A 17,571-nucleotide genomic window follows, 5' to 3' on the forward strand; every position below is an offset into this window, starting at 1 on the left:
TTCCTTAAAGCTGAGTCCCATTTAGTGCACAAGATTAAAGTGTTCCCCAAATGTATGAGAAATCAACAGCTTCTTAGTGCTTAGTGTTCAGTATGTGATCCCAGACCAGATTTACAGGATGTCAACTAAAAGATGTTCTGAGTGTTATTTCCTCGTTGTCTTTCTGTGACGATCAGACTGTCAGATATGAGAGTATGCACACAGTTAATTTGGAAATAGCTGCAGTACTTTAAAGGTGCTATTGTTCCTGTAACACATCTGGCATAAAGGATGAGACAAATATACTGAAGAAGATGAAGTTTCGAAGTTGACCATGGTAGCTGGTCAAGTGATTTGTGCTAACCTGGCTGCCTTGGCGCTGAGAGGGAACATCTGTATCTACTGAAAAGTGGGGGTGATAGACTCCTGTTGGAGAGTGCTGACAGATAACTGAAGATGCTAAAGTTGTCAGCTTTTAGATGGACCTCATCTGTCTAAACTAATCACAAAGTGTAGCTAATGATTTTCATAAATCCATGAAAGAGAAGGTGGTAGTAGTGTTAGCTCTCTTCTCGGATAGTAGACTGAGACAGAGAAAAGCGTCTAATGCAAAACAATTTATGGCTTTAATGCTTCCAACCTAGTGGAAGCCAGCTTGGCTTGTGACTGCTCTCAGCTTTCCTCCTAGCATTTAAAAAGGAAAATGCTCTTCCAGTTCTTTCTGTGTGACAATATTCCAGATTTTGGAATTTGGAAGCTGGTTTGGAATTGTAGGTGTAGTCTTAGCCAGCTTCTGTAGTCAACGCTGGCATGTAGCCAGATGAATTGGCAGAGATAATCTCCCAAATAGCCAGCAAGCCAGCTTCTGATTGTTAGGCAACTCTCAAACTTTGCTTCAAAATACATGATGGAATGAGTCCTGTTCTGTGAATTTATCCTCAAATCAGTGTATATTTTGGTTTGTTTCAAAAGTTTTACCTATTTGCTTTACATCCTTCTTCCTTTTTCGTTTGAACCAATTTATTATATTTTTTTAATTCCCATTTTTAATAGCTCAAAGTACTGGGAGGTAGCAGGGTTCTAAAAAGATCTCATTTGTCTGAAAGCTTAATGTCTTTTACTGCATTCTGCAGAGATTCCTGCAGATCTTTAGGTTTTGCCAAAATGTTAGCAACTCTGGATTAGACCTGTTGTGGGTAATTAAGAGGCCTGAGGGAATTCCTTCTAACATGAAAATGATGAACTACTGTGACTACTGCAAATCCAGGTGTCTCAGGTCTAGTTCAAACTGGGTTTGAAACCAGTCTCAATTTTCTTTTATTAATTCACCTGATAACACCCATATGGCCATCAGCTTTGTGAAGAGGTGAAGGTATGCTTTTTGTGAAAAAGCAACCATCCTGGGATTGCCTCATTAAGAAGGAATAAAAGATTTCTGATGATGATTACCTTAATCTTGCTGCTTCTTTTTACCTTTGAGCTACATCTCTACTCTTTCAACTCTTTTACTTAGGAACTTGGCCTGTGACAGAAAATAGCCACAGCAATGATTCAGGGAACAGTCTCAATTTTCAGAAATCTTTGTTTTATAAACTGGTCAAAAGCATTTTACAAGATCAGCCAATGAATGAACTTAATAGCTGATGTAAACCAGTGAAGTTTTGGAGGCCGTGGCAGTAGTACAAGAAAGATTTCTGATATGCTTTAGTTTTGCCAGCTTTTCACTGAAACCTGTAATTGGGGGTTTTTTCAGTGCAAAAATAAATGTTTTCAGATGAATTGGAACGCTTCCATAATCAGTTTCAGTGTATCCATATCAGAATGACAAAACTACCATTGAAAGTAAGAACCCTTTTATGCTTTGTGTATGTATTTTGGAGGATTTCTTTGAAGTTCTAAACTGATTCATAAGTATACTATGTGTGCAGTTTGTTTTCTTTAGTACTATGGCTTGCCCTTTCAGTATTCTTTTCTTGCCAGGTCTGTCAATATTTATTTTATTTTTTTTTTTCCCTTAAGGTGTTTACAGAGCTAATCAACCTGCACGACTTTACTGCCACTCTGATGTACTTTAGTGTTCCCATATCTTTGCTAACATACTGGCATAAAGTACTTCCAGAGGCTCAACTGATGGTGCAGGTGGAGTTAGCCTAAGGTCTTGGGGCATGTGGGGTTTTTTTGTTGTTCTTGAGATGATAATCTCCAGCAGAGATAAAAAATTACTTTAAGAAGCTACTTTCTAATTGGTGGTGGTTGTATTTGCTGGAGTCCATATATTTATCTCCTTAATTATTACACCTTGATTTCCAAGAGTAAAGTACAGAAAAAACTATTTTCCGTAGGATTTAAATGTACAGCAAAAAAACCCAACCAACCAACCAAAAAAACCCAAAAAACTCTGAGGCTGTTCTGTCACTTCCAAGTGGTTACTGCAGCTGCATTCAGGCTTTCTGAAAACTGCGGTTGACCAAAATAATAAAATAAGTAAATTTAGTCTCATATTTCATCTAAATGGGAAACCTGTGTATTGTACAGAATTTAATATGTTTCAGCATACTTTAACTTTATATATTTAAACATCTTTGGTCTGTTTAGATGCATCACTACAACGCTCGACTCAAAAATCTGTTTAGTGTGTTAGATTATGAACGGACCATAAACACCAGTTTTATTGGTTCTTCAGTGTTCGGGAGGAATGATATCTACAGGACATGGAAAAAGTTTGTTACAAAGGTTCTTGAATCAGATGGTGAAATTCCTCATTTCTACTATGTAAAGGTATGTCTTTTTAATTACATACTCAAAACTAAATTGTCAAAGTCAGCTTGTGCGGATACTTTTATAGCTGTGATCTGACTGCATAATTATTTTTTTCAAAATAAACTTTGGTGCACCCCTAGCACAGACTCTGGTTGGTTTTTTGGGATGGGGAGTTGCTTGGTTTTTTTGAGGGGGGATGTCCCTGCAGTTAGTGCTTCCTTTACTTGGATATTTTTCGTCCATCTTCCTGTCACGTAGTAGCTCTTGCTTCTGCACATGCACTGGATTTTTGCAGTTATATTTACTTGGGTATAAAAATCAGACAAAGATATAAACTCAGATGTGCTTTTTAAGGGCCATCTTCCCAAAGGAAAAACAAGAAAAACTTGATTTGGATAAAGTCAGCATCTTTTTAAAAATAGGTGTCTTCTACCTAAGTATCATTAGTTTCTGTTGAAAATGAACACTAGAGCTCTCTTGTCTCCAGCAAGGTTCTTCTGCCACTTGAAAAACGTGAGCACTTGTCATATCCCACTATTTGAAGGAGTATTTTAACACACTTGTTTTTTCAGCTGTGTCTAGCTGGCAACATTTTGTGTTTGAGCTGAATTCGTAGGTTTGAATTGGGGTGATTTATACAGATGTATGTAAATTACATGGATTTATATATATATAAAATTATATATTATAGTGGGATTCTTCTCCCGTGCAATCTTAGGAGAACTATGTCCAATGACATGATTCTTTGGCTTGAATTACTTTTAATGATTGTCTCATTATCTTTCAAGCCAAAGAATCATGTCATTGACATAGTTCTAAGACTGTTGCTTCTTCAGGAGGTTTTCAATTTTAACTATGACAAGTGAAAGCAGAAGTAAGATTGCAATATAAGGTTTAGGAAAAGAACTTTCCAAAAGCCTAAGATGTCACTTCCATGATCATATGGAGAGGAAGGTTTCTTAAAATATGTAAACATAAAAATATTAGCAATAAACTTCAGTTAAACAATTGAAGGTTCAGTGTTAATTTGAGTTTGCATATGGTATCATCTTCCTTTAATAATAGGAATTGTGCTAAAACTGATGGTTTGGTTATCCTTTGTAAGGGAATACACATTGATGAGTGAGGAAAGATTTTGCAGATAAGCAATGAGTTTGTTTTGTCACAAATTTGGACAGAATGATGCAATAATTTCACTCCTATGTGATTTATCTTTCAGCCTTGTTTACATACTACAACAGTACTTTTTTCATACTGCCATGGTGTTTACAGTGATACTGATGAATAACTAACAGAAGATATTTGTTTTATTTCAGGCCGATGTGTCCAGGGCTTATGATAGCATTCCTCACAATAAACTTGTGGAAGTGGTTTCACGGATCTTAAACCCTGAAAAAAAAACTGTCTACTGTATACGGCGCTATGCCATGGTTATGGTTAAACAACGTGGAAAATCCAAGAAGTTCTATAAGAGACATGTATGACTTGCTAATTTCTTCTGTTTGTTGCTGTAGATACGTTTCAGTCCAAAGAATAGTTTATAGAATTTTTTAGTCACAATTTGAATTAGGCAATTGCTTCATAAACCTTTTTTAATAGTGGTGGATATTTTCCAGAGGTAGCAAAGCTTGCTTTTACACTTTCTACTCAATCTTAGTAAGAATAAAGATAAATATGTTGTAGAAATGGAGATATGTGAGGAAGATACTTCATTTTAGCAGTAGCAGAACTGTGGGATAAAATAATGCAATAAGGCTGGCCCTCTGACCTTCACTGAATAAGAGTCTGGTAAAGAATTTTCTATTGCTTTTGTCACTTACTTCTTTACATTCAATATGCAGGTTTCTACTTTCAAGGATTTTATGCCAAACATGAAGCAGTTTGTGTCCCACCTTCAGGAGAATGCCTCATTGCAAAATGCAATAATAGTTGAACAGGTAAATATTGGGGGGTTTCTTTTGAACTGAAAAAGAAAACTACAGAAGAATTGGAGGAAGATTGGGATTTTCAATTGAATGTACATATAATGTGGTGACACCACCTCTCTTCTAGTTATCCAGCACCTTCTGTGGAAGGATTTCTGTCATCTCTTCTTTTCATGTTTATAACAGGCTCTGTGTTCAGTGGAAGGAGTGTACCAGGCAAGAAATCTGACAAAATGTCCTTCTAGACTTCTCCCAGATTTTCTTCTTGTTGTCTCAAACTTTCATTTTAACCAGTGTTTTCTTTTTCCTTTCCTAATTCCATTGTTTGCTACAACGGTTCTCAAGTGAGAAACTGTCTGTTAAAGAAGGACTTCAACATTTACTATCTCCAAAATGTACAGAAGTAAGAATGAGCAAAATGTATTCTAAGCTAAGTAGCTAAGGAAATAGATGTGGCATCTTGAATGCACAGAATAGAAAAAATATTTTTGGGTGTTTTTTTTATAAAAAAGCTTATTTTAATTATTACCTGCCACGGCTGATAAAAATGAATTCTTCTTTATTTAGAGGAGTTAAAATGCAGCACAAAACAAGATCAACTCTTGTATTTTTTGTTTAAAGAGATTTCTTGCTTTCAGTGAATAAAAGTATGGCTGAAAATAATAGGTATTTTAAATCTGCTGCAGCTGATTTTGTTAAAAGAAGCAAGGGTTCTTCTGTTTTAATTTTTGTGCTGCGAAGAACTGTACTGATTCCAAATGTATGTTCTCAAGACTTCTTTCTGTGCAAGGAGCATGACAGAGAAAGGCATAGAAGTAGGTGATATCCTCAACCACTTTCTAAATACATCTTATTGCTTGGCGACATCATGGTGTTCCATGATAACAACCTAAAAGATTCCCAAGCATCAGATGAACAGGCAAGTATATTCTTGCAGGCTACTTCCTCTGCAAAAATTTCTTTTTGCGTAAACTTGCCAGTGGAAAATTTTGACATAGGGTAATTTATGTTTGTAACATAAGTAAAATGATCTTGTATATCTATGGACATAAGAGTAGAACATACAGTATGGGGTGGTGCACAATGCCAGGATCCTACAAAGTGCAGAGACCTTAATGAGTACATGGATGAAAATGAAAACTAGCTGGATCTTGTAATAATGTGTATGTAGGTTTTATTTTGTTCTTTTTTACAGCAGACATCTGATTCAGATAACTATGCTAGATATTGCATGAACAGCAGCATTCTATTTAAATTTTACATTTGAAAACAATTTGTTTGTGTCTTTTTAAATAAAGTATCCTGAGAGAAGTACCATGTCAGCCTAAGTGTCAGTACCACAGGTGCATCACGTTAGCTTTTTCAATACAAATAACCATGATCTTATTGTGGCTTTATCAAAAGCTGTGTGCATTTGTCTGATGTCTTAATCTATTCAAATAGGAAGTAATTTTGCTTTAGTTCTCATTAAGTCATTGTTAAAGGGATTTAAGCTGCTCTAAATTATTTTCTTTATTGCACATTTTTTAACACAAAAAGCTTCATAAATAATGAGTGGACAGTCATGCATGGAATCATTGGTAATCTGTGGCAGAGAGTGTGTTTTGCAGCAGACCTGGCAAGTGAGTATATCTAAACTTGGGGAATTGTGAAGTACATGCCAGTTACAGAAATTGTCCTACAGGGCAGAAAGTGGCCAAGGGAGTATGGTCTCATACATCGTAATAATAAAATATAGTACACAACAGCTAAAAAAGTGGGTTTAGGTGTCATATTTGACAATTTTCCCATCTAAGACCAATAAAAACCACCTTTCTGCTAAAGCAAAAAAAAACCCCAACACTGCACCGTTCACTTGTGGATGTGAGCAGCTTAGTGCGTATATTCACATCTTGGTTTTAGTGTTGTGGTCTGTGGGACTTTTTCTCCCCTTACCTTAGGGGTTTGAACTACTTCAGTCTTCTCATAAAGGTTTCTGTGTATGTATTAATTTTATACTGTATTTTTAGTTTCAGCACATTTCTAAAGTACAAATGTTTTGTTTTGTCCCGTTTCTAGAGCTTATCTTTTAATGAGACAAGTTCCACCCTATTTACTTTTTTTCTTCACGTGATACATAACACCATCCTGCAGATTGGGAGCAGGTAAAAAAGGAGTTAGTTTTTCTGTGCATAGTGTGTTTAGTATTTTTGGTTGTTTGGGTTTTTTTCTGTTAAGCAGAAGCATTCTTTTAGTTGGCTCGGGATTTTTGATAGCTTTTTTAAAGATTTTTATTTCATGTTAATTTGAAATCTATCAGTTAAAGTTCATAAAAGCATGAAGAGTTTGGAAGCAAATTCATATTGAATGGAATTTCTCTTTCCCACCTGGATGATGTTAACTGTGCACAGAATACATTCTTCTATAAATATTTAACTTCCTTAATTTAAAACTGCAGATGTAGTTCAAAAGAAAAAGACTTTAAAATGTTGGGTCCCATAGTGGCGAACAAAAGCAAAGTAACATCCAAGCAATCATGCAAAAGCCTTGTTAGTAGTTTCCGTATAGTGTAAAAATTAAAAAATGTTAAACCTTTTCTGCATAGCCTTGCTATTTGGCAAGTTACAATAGAAGTAAAAGGCAGTAACAATAGGAATTAAAATTATTGGCAGCTCCAGAATTAGGTATCAGATGTTATAGAGGGTAGCAATGCAGATTTTTTTCTTGTGTTGCTAGAGATGGTGATCTGGTATTTACGTTTTACCTGTAGATGGCAAATGTGTACCATGTCTAGAAAGCAAGTACTTGCATGATCTTTATTTGTAAATTCAGAGTGAGGTATTTTAGAAGTAATAGCTTCTTGCTGTTGAAAAAATATCTATATTTTAGAATACTTAATCTCACAGGATTGAGTGAGAGGGAGAAAAGCTTTCAAGGAGGCAAATAGAAGAGTGTTTATAGGTTTTTCTAGCATTAATGCTTACAGTCCCTTTGGCAGGATCATGAGAATGCTGACATAGCATGCTGTTAATAAGGACTTCAGTGTGTTTAATAAAAGTTTAATGGTTTTAATGAAAGTACACCTGACGAAGCCAACTTCACACTTACTTAAATTCAGTCACAGCTTGGCTGAAAAAATACTGTCTTGTGGAATGAATTTGCCATTTTTAAGTAGCTCATTCTCATTTGTTCAAAAAAAAAACCAACCCCAAACCTGAAAATAAGTTTAGTAAATGAGTACACTTTCTGATGGTTGTCAAAAAGTCATCACAGCTAGTTAACATTCACCTGGTATTTTAAGAAAAATGCTGATTGTTGAGTGGGTACCTAGAAAGAATCTTTTAATACCATTTGAGACGTTTACCAGAAGTCCAGAAAAATGTAAAATAACTGCTAGAAAAATTGGCAGATGAATCAAAACAGGCAAGATCACAGCTAGAATGTAGTATGTGGCTCTGGTGTCCAGTTGCATAATTTCATTCTCTTCAGTTTCACTAAGCCATTCATGTAGTAATGGTGAAATAGACATTATAATGTAGTATCTTGCTGTTTCAAAGGACTGTCATGAAAAGAAGTCCCTTGGGTTTTGTGAGGCATACTGTTCTGTTGCCGCCAGCACAGAAAAATCCACAAGGTGGTGGGGAGCACTGTCCTCGGCAGCTTATCTAGATGTGATAGGTTACTGTTACTGTGCATGGTCTTACTGGCTTTATACAAGTAACAAGATAGGGGCAGTATTAATGAACCTCCCCCTGGCCATGTCTGTGTGAATTCTCTGAAGCCATGAGAAACAAATCAAGATTTACTCTTCTGCAAAGTGACAACTGACAACTTCAGGGAACTGTTGAAGTGGGGGGGGGCAGGGAGAGGTTGGGTATCATTACAAGTAATAAGGGTTATCATTTCACAGGATGTAGTGGTTTTCCCTGATTAGAAGTAAGATAGCTTTAAGTCTGAGCAGTTAAATGAGGATATAATTACAATTTACAGTATAGCTGGGATGTATAAAACCAGATCACATGCTTTATTGGGCTAAGCCATCAGAAATTTCCCTAAGATTAAAGTCGTATTTGTGGACGCACATCCCACCCCCGAAGAAAAAAGCCCATCAACCCCAACAGTAAAGAAACAAAACCTCCCAAATACAAAATCTCAAGAAAATATTTTCCTTGGCCAGGTCATGCTGTGCAACTATAAACAAAGAATAAACACCTCAATAATAATTAAGTATTAATTATAGTTTGAAAGTTTTGTCCAGTGCACTTTGTTTCTTGTACAAGAATGCTTGTTTTGAAGCTATGCAGGATGGAACATAAAGAATTACAAAGCTTAAATGAAGGGTGGCTCTGCAGCTGAGGGAGGGAGGCGGCATTGAGGTTTGAGATCAGTTACATGTCTTACGTTTAATGACAGTTGTCTACTGGAGTTTGTTACGAATAAAGGAATACGTGTTTTTTTCCACTGTTTAACTTGGAACATCTCAAACAATATGTAGGCTCTTAGAGGAAAGAACAAACAAATCTAACTAAGGCTAATTAGCAAGAATGTACTTATTATTGAAATGTGTTATCCTTGAAAAAAGTGAATGTTTAATGGCTATTGCAATCTTCTTGTTGCATGTTTTTTTTATTTTTTTATTTTGTTATTCTTTACTAGGTACTACATACAGTGCTGTGGAATTCCACAGGGCTCCATTTTGTCAACTTTACTTTGCAGCTTATGCTATGGAGACATGGAAAACAAATTGCTCTCTGGAATACAGCAGGATGGGTAGGGATGCTTTGTTCAAGTGCTCTGTTATAGTAATGCATAACACATAGTATGTGTGTTAGATATTTTCTCTGAAGTTTGCCTTTGAATTTCAAGTATTTCCAACTCTCCATTAGGAGCGTGGTGCACACAAACATCTCTGCAGCTTCAGTGTTGCTGTGGTTGCTTGTGGGGGAATTTCCCTGTTTGTCATAAGATTAGGGAGAGAAGTGCTGAAAAGAAGCTTTCCCAGGTCTGTGGGTAGGAGACTTGTCCTTACAAAGAGCACAGTATTTAGGGATGCTGTAAGGAGTCTAACAAGCTCTTCTTGTACGTCTAAGAAGTTTATCGTTCTCCCACACTCATTCCCACCATATCTGTGGTCTTTTGTCCTCAGACAAAATTGGATATTTGTTAGAGGCTTTCTGATACTCCAGGCTTCTGCCTCAGGGCTTTCCAATCCACCATCTCTAAATCTTAACATTTTATCAAGGTCACAGCTTTATTGCAGATTTTTTGCAAGATTCTTCTTTGAAGCCCTGTGTGGTTCTTGGTACATGTTCCAAGTCTTTGTGCCCTGTTCATGTCTGCTGCTTAGGAGCTTGACAGAAAGCTAGCCTGATAAAAGCTCTACCTCTTTATTATGTGTAAAAATTTGGGGGTTCCTTTTACCTCCATATGAACTGATGCCCAGCTGAATCTCAGATTAAGGTCTTTAGACATGAGCTGGACCCTGAAGCTTGTCTGTGTTCACACATCTCCTGACATTGCTGTGAATCCTGTCCTGAGAAAGAAAAAAAGAAACTAAGAAGTGTGTAGGAGTACTCCAGATAAGTGCATCTGTCGGGTATCTCTTCTTGAGAGGCTCACTGGGTAATGGAAAGTCTCAGATATCTAATCATTTCCCTGCACAAGTAGTAGAGTTCTTCTCATAGGCTTTAGGATGCTCTGATGGTACGAGTCTAAAAAAGTCTAGCTGTCTTTTGCACTGAAATTATGAAGCTGATGCAGAAGAGTGTACTCTTTAACATGGCAGCTGGTTTTATGCAGAGCAGATTTTAGAATGTTACTCAAGTGTCTGTTGAATTATTTTTATAGTTTCGTTTGACCTTTAAGTCAAAAAAACAACCTGGCTATTGACTTGGCTAGGTAAGTTGCAGCTGATCCGATCACAGTGATGGCAATTCTCCTGAAGAGGGGACTAGACAAGATCATCTCCAGAGGTTGTTCTCTATGATCTATTAGGCAGGATTTATCAGAAAAATACGGGCATGCTTGGGGCCTGAATTCTGTTGAAAAAGTAAATTCCGACCTTTACAGTGGTAGGTGGTAGTCTGTTTTACCTTCAAGTTATAGCCTCACAAACAAGTCATTACATGGTTAAACAAAGATACAGAGTTAGAGCACATCAAGAATCTGGTATCTGCTTGTGTACCTGGTGTTAAACCTCATTTCCTTGCTTGTGGATTAAGACACTGCAAACTCTCCCTTGGAAAAGTGCAAAACCTTGTATCTAAGAAACTACTGTGGAGGAGTCTGTGTGCTGTGAATTCCTGTCATGTTTCGTGTAGCCAGCCTCTTTGCTTGCTTTTTTTTTTTTTTTTTAAATCTATTTTTAGGAAAGAAGCAGAACTGAGAATTCTTCATGAGTCTTGGTTTGGAGATGATATTGGCCTCTACCTTTGTGTGAATTAAAATGGGCATGTTGTTGCTTTGAAGAATATGACAAACGTTTGAAAGGATTACATATCAAGAAATCTAACGTCAGTTTCTTCTTGATTACAGAGTCCTAATACGTCTCATTGATGACTTTTTGCTGCTTACACCACATCTAACGCAGGCAAGAACTTTTCTAAGGTATGCTATTAAAGACATTGTCTTCAAAGTAATAAGCATTAACAACTTTTAGGTCGTTCTTTTTCATCTTTATACATGCTTGTACAGATAAGTGTATTTGTTTTATGGCTTAATAATCAAGGGCTGTTTTGGAGTCCTTGCTGGTAGCCTGTGCTCGGGAAGGATCCTGATGGCTATGTTCTTGATGGCCAACTAATGATCTGTTGCAGCTCAGATGGTGGGGGATTCCTGCTGAAGTTTAAATTAGGGACCTAGCTACTGACCTTGATGGAGCTTCTAGCAGCGTAAGTAGTGCAGACTAACCAAAGCAGCTGACAGTTGTCTTTTAAGACCATTTCCCCTCAAATTCTTAAAGAGGTCTTAGTAACATTCTTAAAGTGCTTTTATTGGGCAGGCATCTATTCCTGGGGAAAGAATGTAACTTTTCTCTGATCCGTTATTGCTAAGAATTTTCTGGTCATTAATAATCTGGGGTAAGTATTTGAAGATACTGATAGCATGGCAGCAAGCAGCTCTCACAGTTGTTTTAAAACAGTAATTCTTTATAATGCTTCAAAACTACCGGGTTTTTTTCTTTAAATTGGTCCCCAAAGGAGGTTTCTGGTTACAATGGACGTGAATGGATATGGTCAGTATCCAAGAAGAGTTCTGCTGATGCCAAAGCTAGTTTTAAGGACCCAAAGGAGTGATCCTAAAGAAAAGCTGAGCATCTGAAATGCATTCAGTTGCGTCATGCTTTTCAGTAGTCGGAAAGATACAGCTCTGTTATTAGCTGATTTCCCCATCACCTTTCAGGCTAAGCACAGCTGGAAGTATAAATTGTACTAAATGGTGAGTAGTGTGTGTTGAAGACTTCATTTGTCCTCATTTCCGTATTTGAACAGAAAGAAATTTGTAGGGATGTATAGATTTACAGTTCTGGAAATAAGTCCAACTAAGAGGCTGGAGATGCCTCAAGCTGTTAATTTCTGTAACATTTCCTAAGCGTAATGTCACTTCCAGTAGCATTGTGGCTGCTGTCCTACTTGCCCTTTGAAGTTACCTGCATCTTTGTTCTGTATCAACTTCTGCATCAGCTGTATTGATTTTCTCTAGACAAGTAGCCTCTTCCGTGCAAGTTTTCCAGAACTGCTTAGAGGTCCTGTGAACTCTTCATCACAGATGGAGTAGTAACAGTTTTTCCTAATGTAGTATTAGAACTGGGGGATTCAAGAAATTAATTTTAAGGAGACAGTGTTTGACTATTACTCCCCAAGAAGAAGAAGAAGAGGAGCCTACCTCTTCCTCTCACTCCTTAAAAGGATGAAGCCTGCACATGAATACATTGCCAAGTAAGACAAACTGCTGCTTGTCCATGAGCCGACACTGCCGATCCAATGTGTAGTAGGTAAACAGCAGGCATTCTGGCACAGGAAACATCCTTAGGGAAAACTTTGTGGAGAAAGTTCGTAACTTTCCATCAGATAAATGAGGTTCCTGTTACATGGATTCTCCTTGGGTTTGTTAACTTTCAAAGCAAATAATTCTTCATCTGCCTTTTCCCAGTGATTTTGATCTTAGTGATTTCTGTGGGTGTGGTTTATATAGCTTGTCTCAAATGTTCCATGCCTTAAGTTCTTAATTTGCATTAAACTGTAAAAGTTTTTCTCCATTATCCTCATATCCTTAAGCTTATTTATTTATGTATTTATTTACCTCTAATGTGTTCAGGTTTTGGTTATTTCTAGCTGTGTTCCTTAACTGAAAGACTTGGCTATGGTTCCCTTTATTCTTTGATTTCTGGCCTTTTATGCAAGATCTCATGTGTTTTGCAGCATGTAGGTTTTTGTTTGCTTTTGCAGGGGAGGTTAGACTAACTGTTTATATCTGTTTTAGGACTCTAGCAGCAGGTATTCCTGAATATGGCTTTTTAATAAACCACAAAAAGACAGTCGTGAATTTTCCTGCTGATGATATCCCAGAATGTTCCAAATTAAAACAGCTGCCAGGTTGTCGTTTGATCCCATGGTGTGGATTATTAATAGATACGCAGACACTTGAGGTTTACTGCGATTACTCCAGGTAAATAGATCTGAATAGTCCAGTGTCAGCTTTATAGTATATTGTATATGGTGTGAGAAGAACATGAATGTCTTGTGAATGGTGTAGTTTAATTAACTGCAAAATAGATTTTACAATTCTGTTTCTTATACAGTAGTCTAAACATTTTATTCTGCTGTGCAGCCTGCTATTTTCTTCAACCCCTCCTAGTGGAATGTAGGTACCATTTACACCATCAAATGTTGCACAGGTCACTAATGATCAGAAGTCATATACCATGTGGTGACTACATGGCTCTGAGAAAGCTTGTGCAATAACCTCAGTTCAGCTTCTTTCACCATTATGCACTGCATTTACTTGAAGTCTACATGTAGCTAACTACATTTATTGTCCTGAAATAGTTTTTTTCTGTACCTTCCTAAAAGAAGCAGTAAGGATGATGTGAACTTCAGATTGGAATTAATTTTTGCATCATCTAGGGGGACTAGTAATACTTTCAACATCAGTGGTGTTCCCTCCGGTACACTTCAGATGGTAGTGCAGGGGACAAGTAATTTCTCTTTAAACTAGCAGCCTTGACTATATACACAAAGCAGTCTGAAGTGGCGTAGAACTCGGGACAGGACATTGTATCTTACTGAGAAGCTCTGTAGACCCTTTACATAGACTGCTAGAGATGGCATTAGACATTTACTAAAGATTAACAAGAAAGAACTGTTTAAACTGAAGGGTAATACTGCTGTATTATCGACCCCATGCAAGTGGGAAATCAGGAGGAAGTTTTCCATCACCAGAGTGGTGAAGTTCTTTAGTAGTCTTCCACAACAGAAAAGCTTGGTCACTGTAGGAAAGGAATTTGTATGACATGATTTTCTGTAACAACAGAGAACTAAAACCAACAGCAAAAGAGGTTCATTCACTAGTTGTGTTTCTAAAAGAGACAGTTTATGTTGATGAGGGTATTGGTGCTACTGGTCTGGGAGACACCAGTCAGAATCCTGAGGGCATTTAAGTAACTGCAGTGCCAGGGTGAACTGAGATGGCTTCCAGCCTAAGCTCCTGCGTTGCCTGGATCACAGAGTGTAATCTGGCTGTCACAGAAGTCATTAATAATGGTCTGGCTAGACCATGTGTTTTAGAAATAAGTCTAGTTTGTGCTTAAAGTTACTGGTTTGGGTTTTTTTAGCAGGGTGAATTATTCAGCCCTCAGGTACTGAGGTAATTCCTTAGCTAATAGTCTTAATGCCATAATGTCTAGTCTCTTTCTAAATTTAATTTAGTTAATAGTCGTCTTTTAGCTACTGGCTCATTGGTCAGCAGGCAAGCTCTGTAACATGAGAAGTTAAATGAGGCTTACTTTACAGAACTGAATTTAGTCTGTTAACTCACGGAATTTAATTTTTTCTTTTTTTTTTTTTTTTTTCCTAGTTATACCTATACTTCTATCAGATCAAGTCTTTCCTTCAATTCAAGTAGAACAGCTGGGACAAGCATGAAATACAAATTGATTAGAGTCCTCAAACTGAAATGCCATTATTTATTTCTTGATTTACAGGTGGGAATATAGAAATGGATGTTTGGGAATATTGTGATTAATGATACAGAGCTTTAAAACTGCTTTGAGTTCTAACATACAGAATTGGTTTTGAGAGGTAATGTACATAATCTGGAAGTGTTGACATCAGCTAAAATATGGGGTCTCAGCACCTTCCAGAACTGAGCCTTCACAATATTGTTAACTTAGATACGTAAAAGAAATCTTCAAAGTTTAGCGTAAAATGTGTTTTTCTCTAGATCTCTAAATCATCTTATGCTGTTGAACTTGAACAAATCCTATCGTGACACTAAAATATTCCTATAGCTCTGTTTCTGTTCTGTTCTAGATCAACAGCCTTAGAACAGTTGTCATTAACATCTACAAGATATTTTTACTTCAGGCTTACAGGTAGGTCACTGTCTTCTGAAGTAACTCTGATTATTTCATTCCTCTTTCTTGACACATGGAGGAGCTACGGGCTAGGAGAAAGTGTGCCATATAAATGTGCAGTGGTAAATGTCAGTAATAAGTCATGTTACTGTTTTAACACTGTTCTTACATAATATTAGATTCAGGATACAGGATTATATTGTGTGTGTTTAAGTGACATTTCACTAAATGGATTTTCAGTGTCTCTTGATATTGACAGCTGACCTCAAGAAAAGCAGTCTGTTTTACTTCAGGAGGATGATGAGAAGCCCGATCACTCATTAACCAGTTTATATTTAGAACTTTGTATCTATTTAAAATCATATAGAACTTTGACTGGTATAACTTCACGTAAAGTGAGGTTTCATTCTACTAAGTTAATTGCAGTTTCTTAGCTGCTGCTGCTGCTGTCTTAATTGCTCCTTAGTTTTATCTTGGGGTTTGTGAGCTGTTTTTGACTAGCAGAGGAAGTGAATGTTTTAACAAGGATAAGGGAAAGGAATCAAGACTGATAAACAATTTGGGAGAAAATACTAATCTCTGTGCATTGAAGACTGAATGATTTGCAGCACCAAGTAACTGTTTACTGTTTTAACGCAAAAAGGTGTAAGAGGTGCTTCCCTCTTTACAGAATCAGATGTTGCTCTCTTGTTTAGCTCATACTTGCTAGGAAGTGATATTTTAGTTTTGTTCTTAAATTCAGCTTGGTCCACATTCACCCTGTATCGTTCTTTTGTCAAAGAAGTGGTAAAGCACTGATGTATCAAACTCTTAAACTTTGTGTTGTGAATTACTTATGGTTTTTCTCTGTTGGACATGATTACATAGTTACTTTTGATTGCTTTTATGGTAGCACTCTAACAAAGGCCTTTATGTTAGAGTACCTTTTAAAAACTGACCACCATGCTAACAGCATGTGAGATTGATTCAGCCAGAGCTGTGTGATGCAATATGGTAATTATGTTTATCCTTTAAATATTTTAAAATTTTAGAATTTCTTTATATGATTAAATTTATGCTGAGTTAATTTAATAAGCAAGTATATACAATGTTGGGTAATGGAAAACGAGCACTGTAATTGTTGACTGTATTCAACATAAGCAGGATTATAATGCCAGAGTCTAAGGAGAAAAAAAAAGCCATCAGTTTTAAAATATGTCCAAACAAAGGTGTAAGGCAGTATACATACAATACAAGCGATTTCCATAGAATTGCTTCCAAATAGACAAAAGAGTGGGCATCCTGATCTGTAGAACACTATGTCATTTGGAGGTCTGTTTTCCTGAAGTCCTGAACAGAATTTGTTGTGGAGTTTTGTTTTGTTTTTTCTTCCTTTCACACTCAATGTGGGTGTTCCCTGGTTGCATGGCTGTGATATGGAATAGGTGAGAACGTGTTAACTTTCCCTACACATAAGACGGTCATTGTCCTCAGAAGAGAATTCTGTTATGAAGGCAGATGGCTTCATGATCTTCTTTAAGCACAAAATTTAGAAACAAATCATATGTGTTCACAGGAGAGGTGTCATATGCTAACAGTGTTGTTATAGTTAAAGACTGCTGGGTGCTTTTAAATGTTGTATAATGCCTAAGGTATGTAATCATAGTTTCACTTGAAATTGCAAATCACTTGTGATTCAATAGGCTGTTTTTTTGATCAGGTTCCACGCCTGTGTTCTCCAGCTTCCATTCAACCAGCAAGTTAAAAATAATCCTCATTTCTTCCTAAGGATTATCTCTGAGACTGCATCATGCTGCTATGCTATCCTGCAAGCAAAAAACCGAGGTATAATGGCAATGAAGTAGCCTGTTTGGGTTTTGGTTTCTTTTTTCTAGACAAACAAAGACTGAATGTGCAGTCAGATCAGGTAACTTTGAGATAAAGAATAAAAAATATGGAATGCATGATGGGAATCACTGCTTTTTTTTGTTCTTAAACTCAGTTTTCTGAAGATACTAAAATGTTTCAGTTTTGTTCTCTGCTGATATAGAAGACTTCATTGACTACACGAGTTTTTAATAAAAGCTGTTGGAGTAATTTTATAGAAAGATAGGATAGGTCAGACACTTCTTAATGCTCATCATTTTCAGTGACATTATTTTCCTGTTCTGTCTCTAGGTGTTACTTTAGGTAACAAACGTGCATCTGGTGCATTCCCTTCTGAGGCAGCAGAATGGCTCTGCTACCATGCCTTCACTGTCAAACTGGGAAACCACAAAGTTATCTACAAATGCCTGCTTAAGCCCCTACAAACCTGTAAGTATACTGTTATTTTTACAGTTTGAAATATGGCTAATGGTAATAAAATTTGGAATC

At 36.8% G+C, this 17,571-nt stretch overlaps 1 protein-coding gene across 2 annotated transcripts in view; it reads left to right on the top strand.

Moving 5' to 3' along the window:
- The window catches only part of TERT (telomerase reverse transcriptase), a 33,793-nt gene that overhangs the window by 11,388 nt on the left and 4,834 nt on the right, over nucleotides 1–17,571 (top strand). For both annotated transcript variants that reach the window (XM_037381037.1, XM_037381038.1), the window contains exons 5-15: nucleotides 2,575–2,757; nucleotides 4,056–4,217; nucleotides 4,581–4,676; nucleotides 6,723–6,808; nucleotides 9,300–9,413; nucleotides 11,178–11,249; nucleotides 13,125–13,310; nucleotides 14,718–14,844; nucleotides 15,173–15,234; nucleotides 16,916–17,040; nucleotides 17,374–17,511. In XM_037381037.1, the coding sequence (XP_037236934.1) occupies nucleotides 2,575–2,757; nucleotides 4,056–4,217; nucleotides 4,581–4,676; nucleotides 6,723–6,808; nucleotides 9,300–9,413; nucleotides 11,178–11,249; nucleotides 13,125–13,310; nucleotides 14,718–14,844; nucleotides 15,173–15,234; nucleotides 16,916–17,040; nucleotides 17,374–17,511 (1,351 nt within the window). The remainder of the gene's footprint in view (nucleotides 1–2,574; nucleotides 2,758–4,055; nucleotides 4,218–4,580; nucleotides 4,677–6,722; nucleotides 6,809–9,299; nucleotides 9,414–11,177; nucleotides 11,250–13,124; nucleotides 13,311–14,717; nucleotides 14,845–15,172; nucleotides 15,235–16,915; nucleotides 17,041–17,373; nucleotides 17,512–17,571) is intronic.

This window comes from Falco rusticolus, chromosome 3 (genome assembly GCF_015220075.1).
Source record: "Falco rusticolus isolate bFalRus1 chromosome 3, bFalRus1.pri, whole genome shotgun sequence".
NCBI lineage: Eukaryota > Metazoa > Chordata > Aves > Falconiformes > Falconidae > Falco > Falco rusticolus.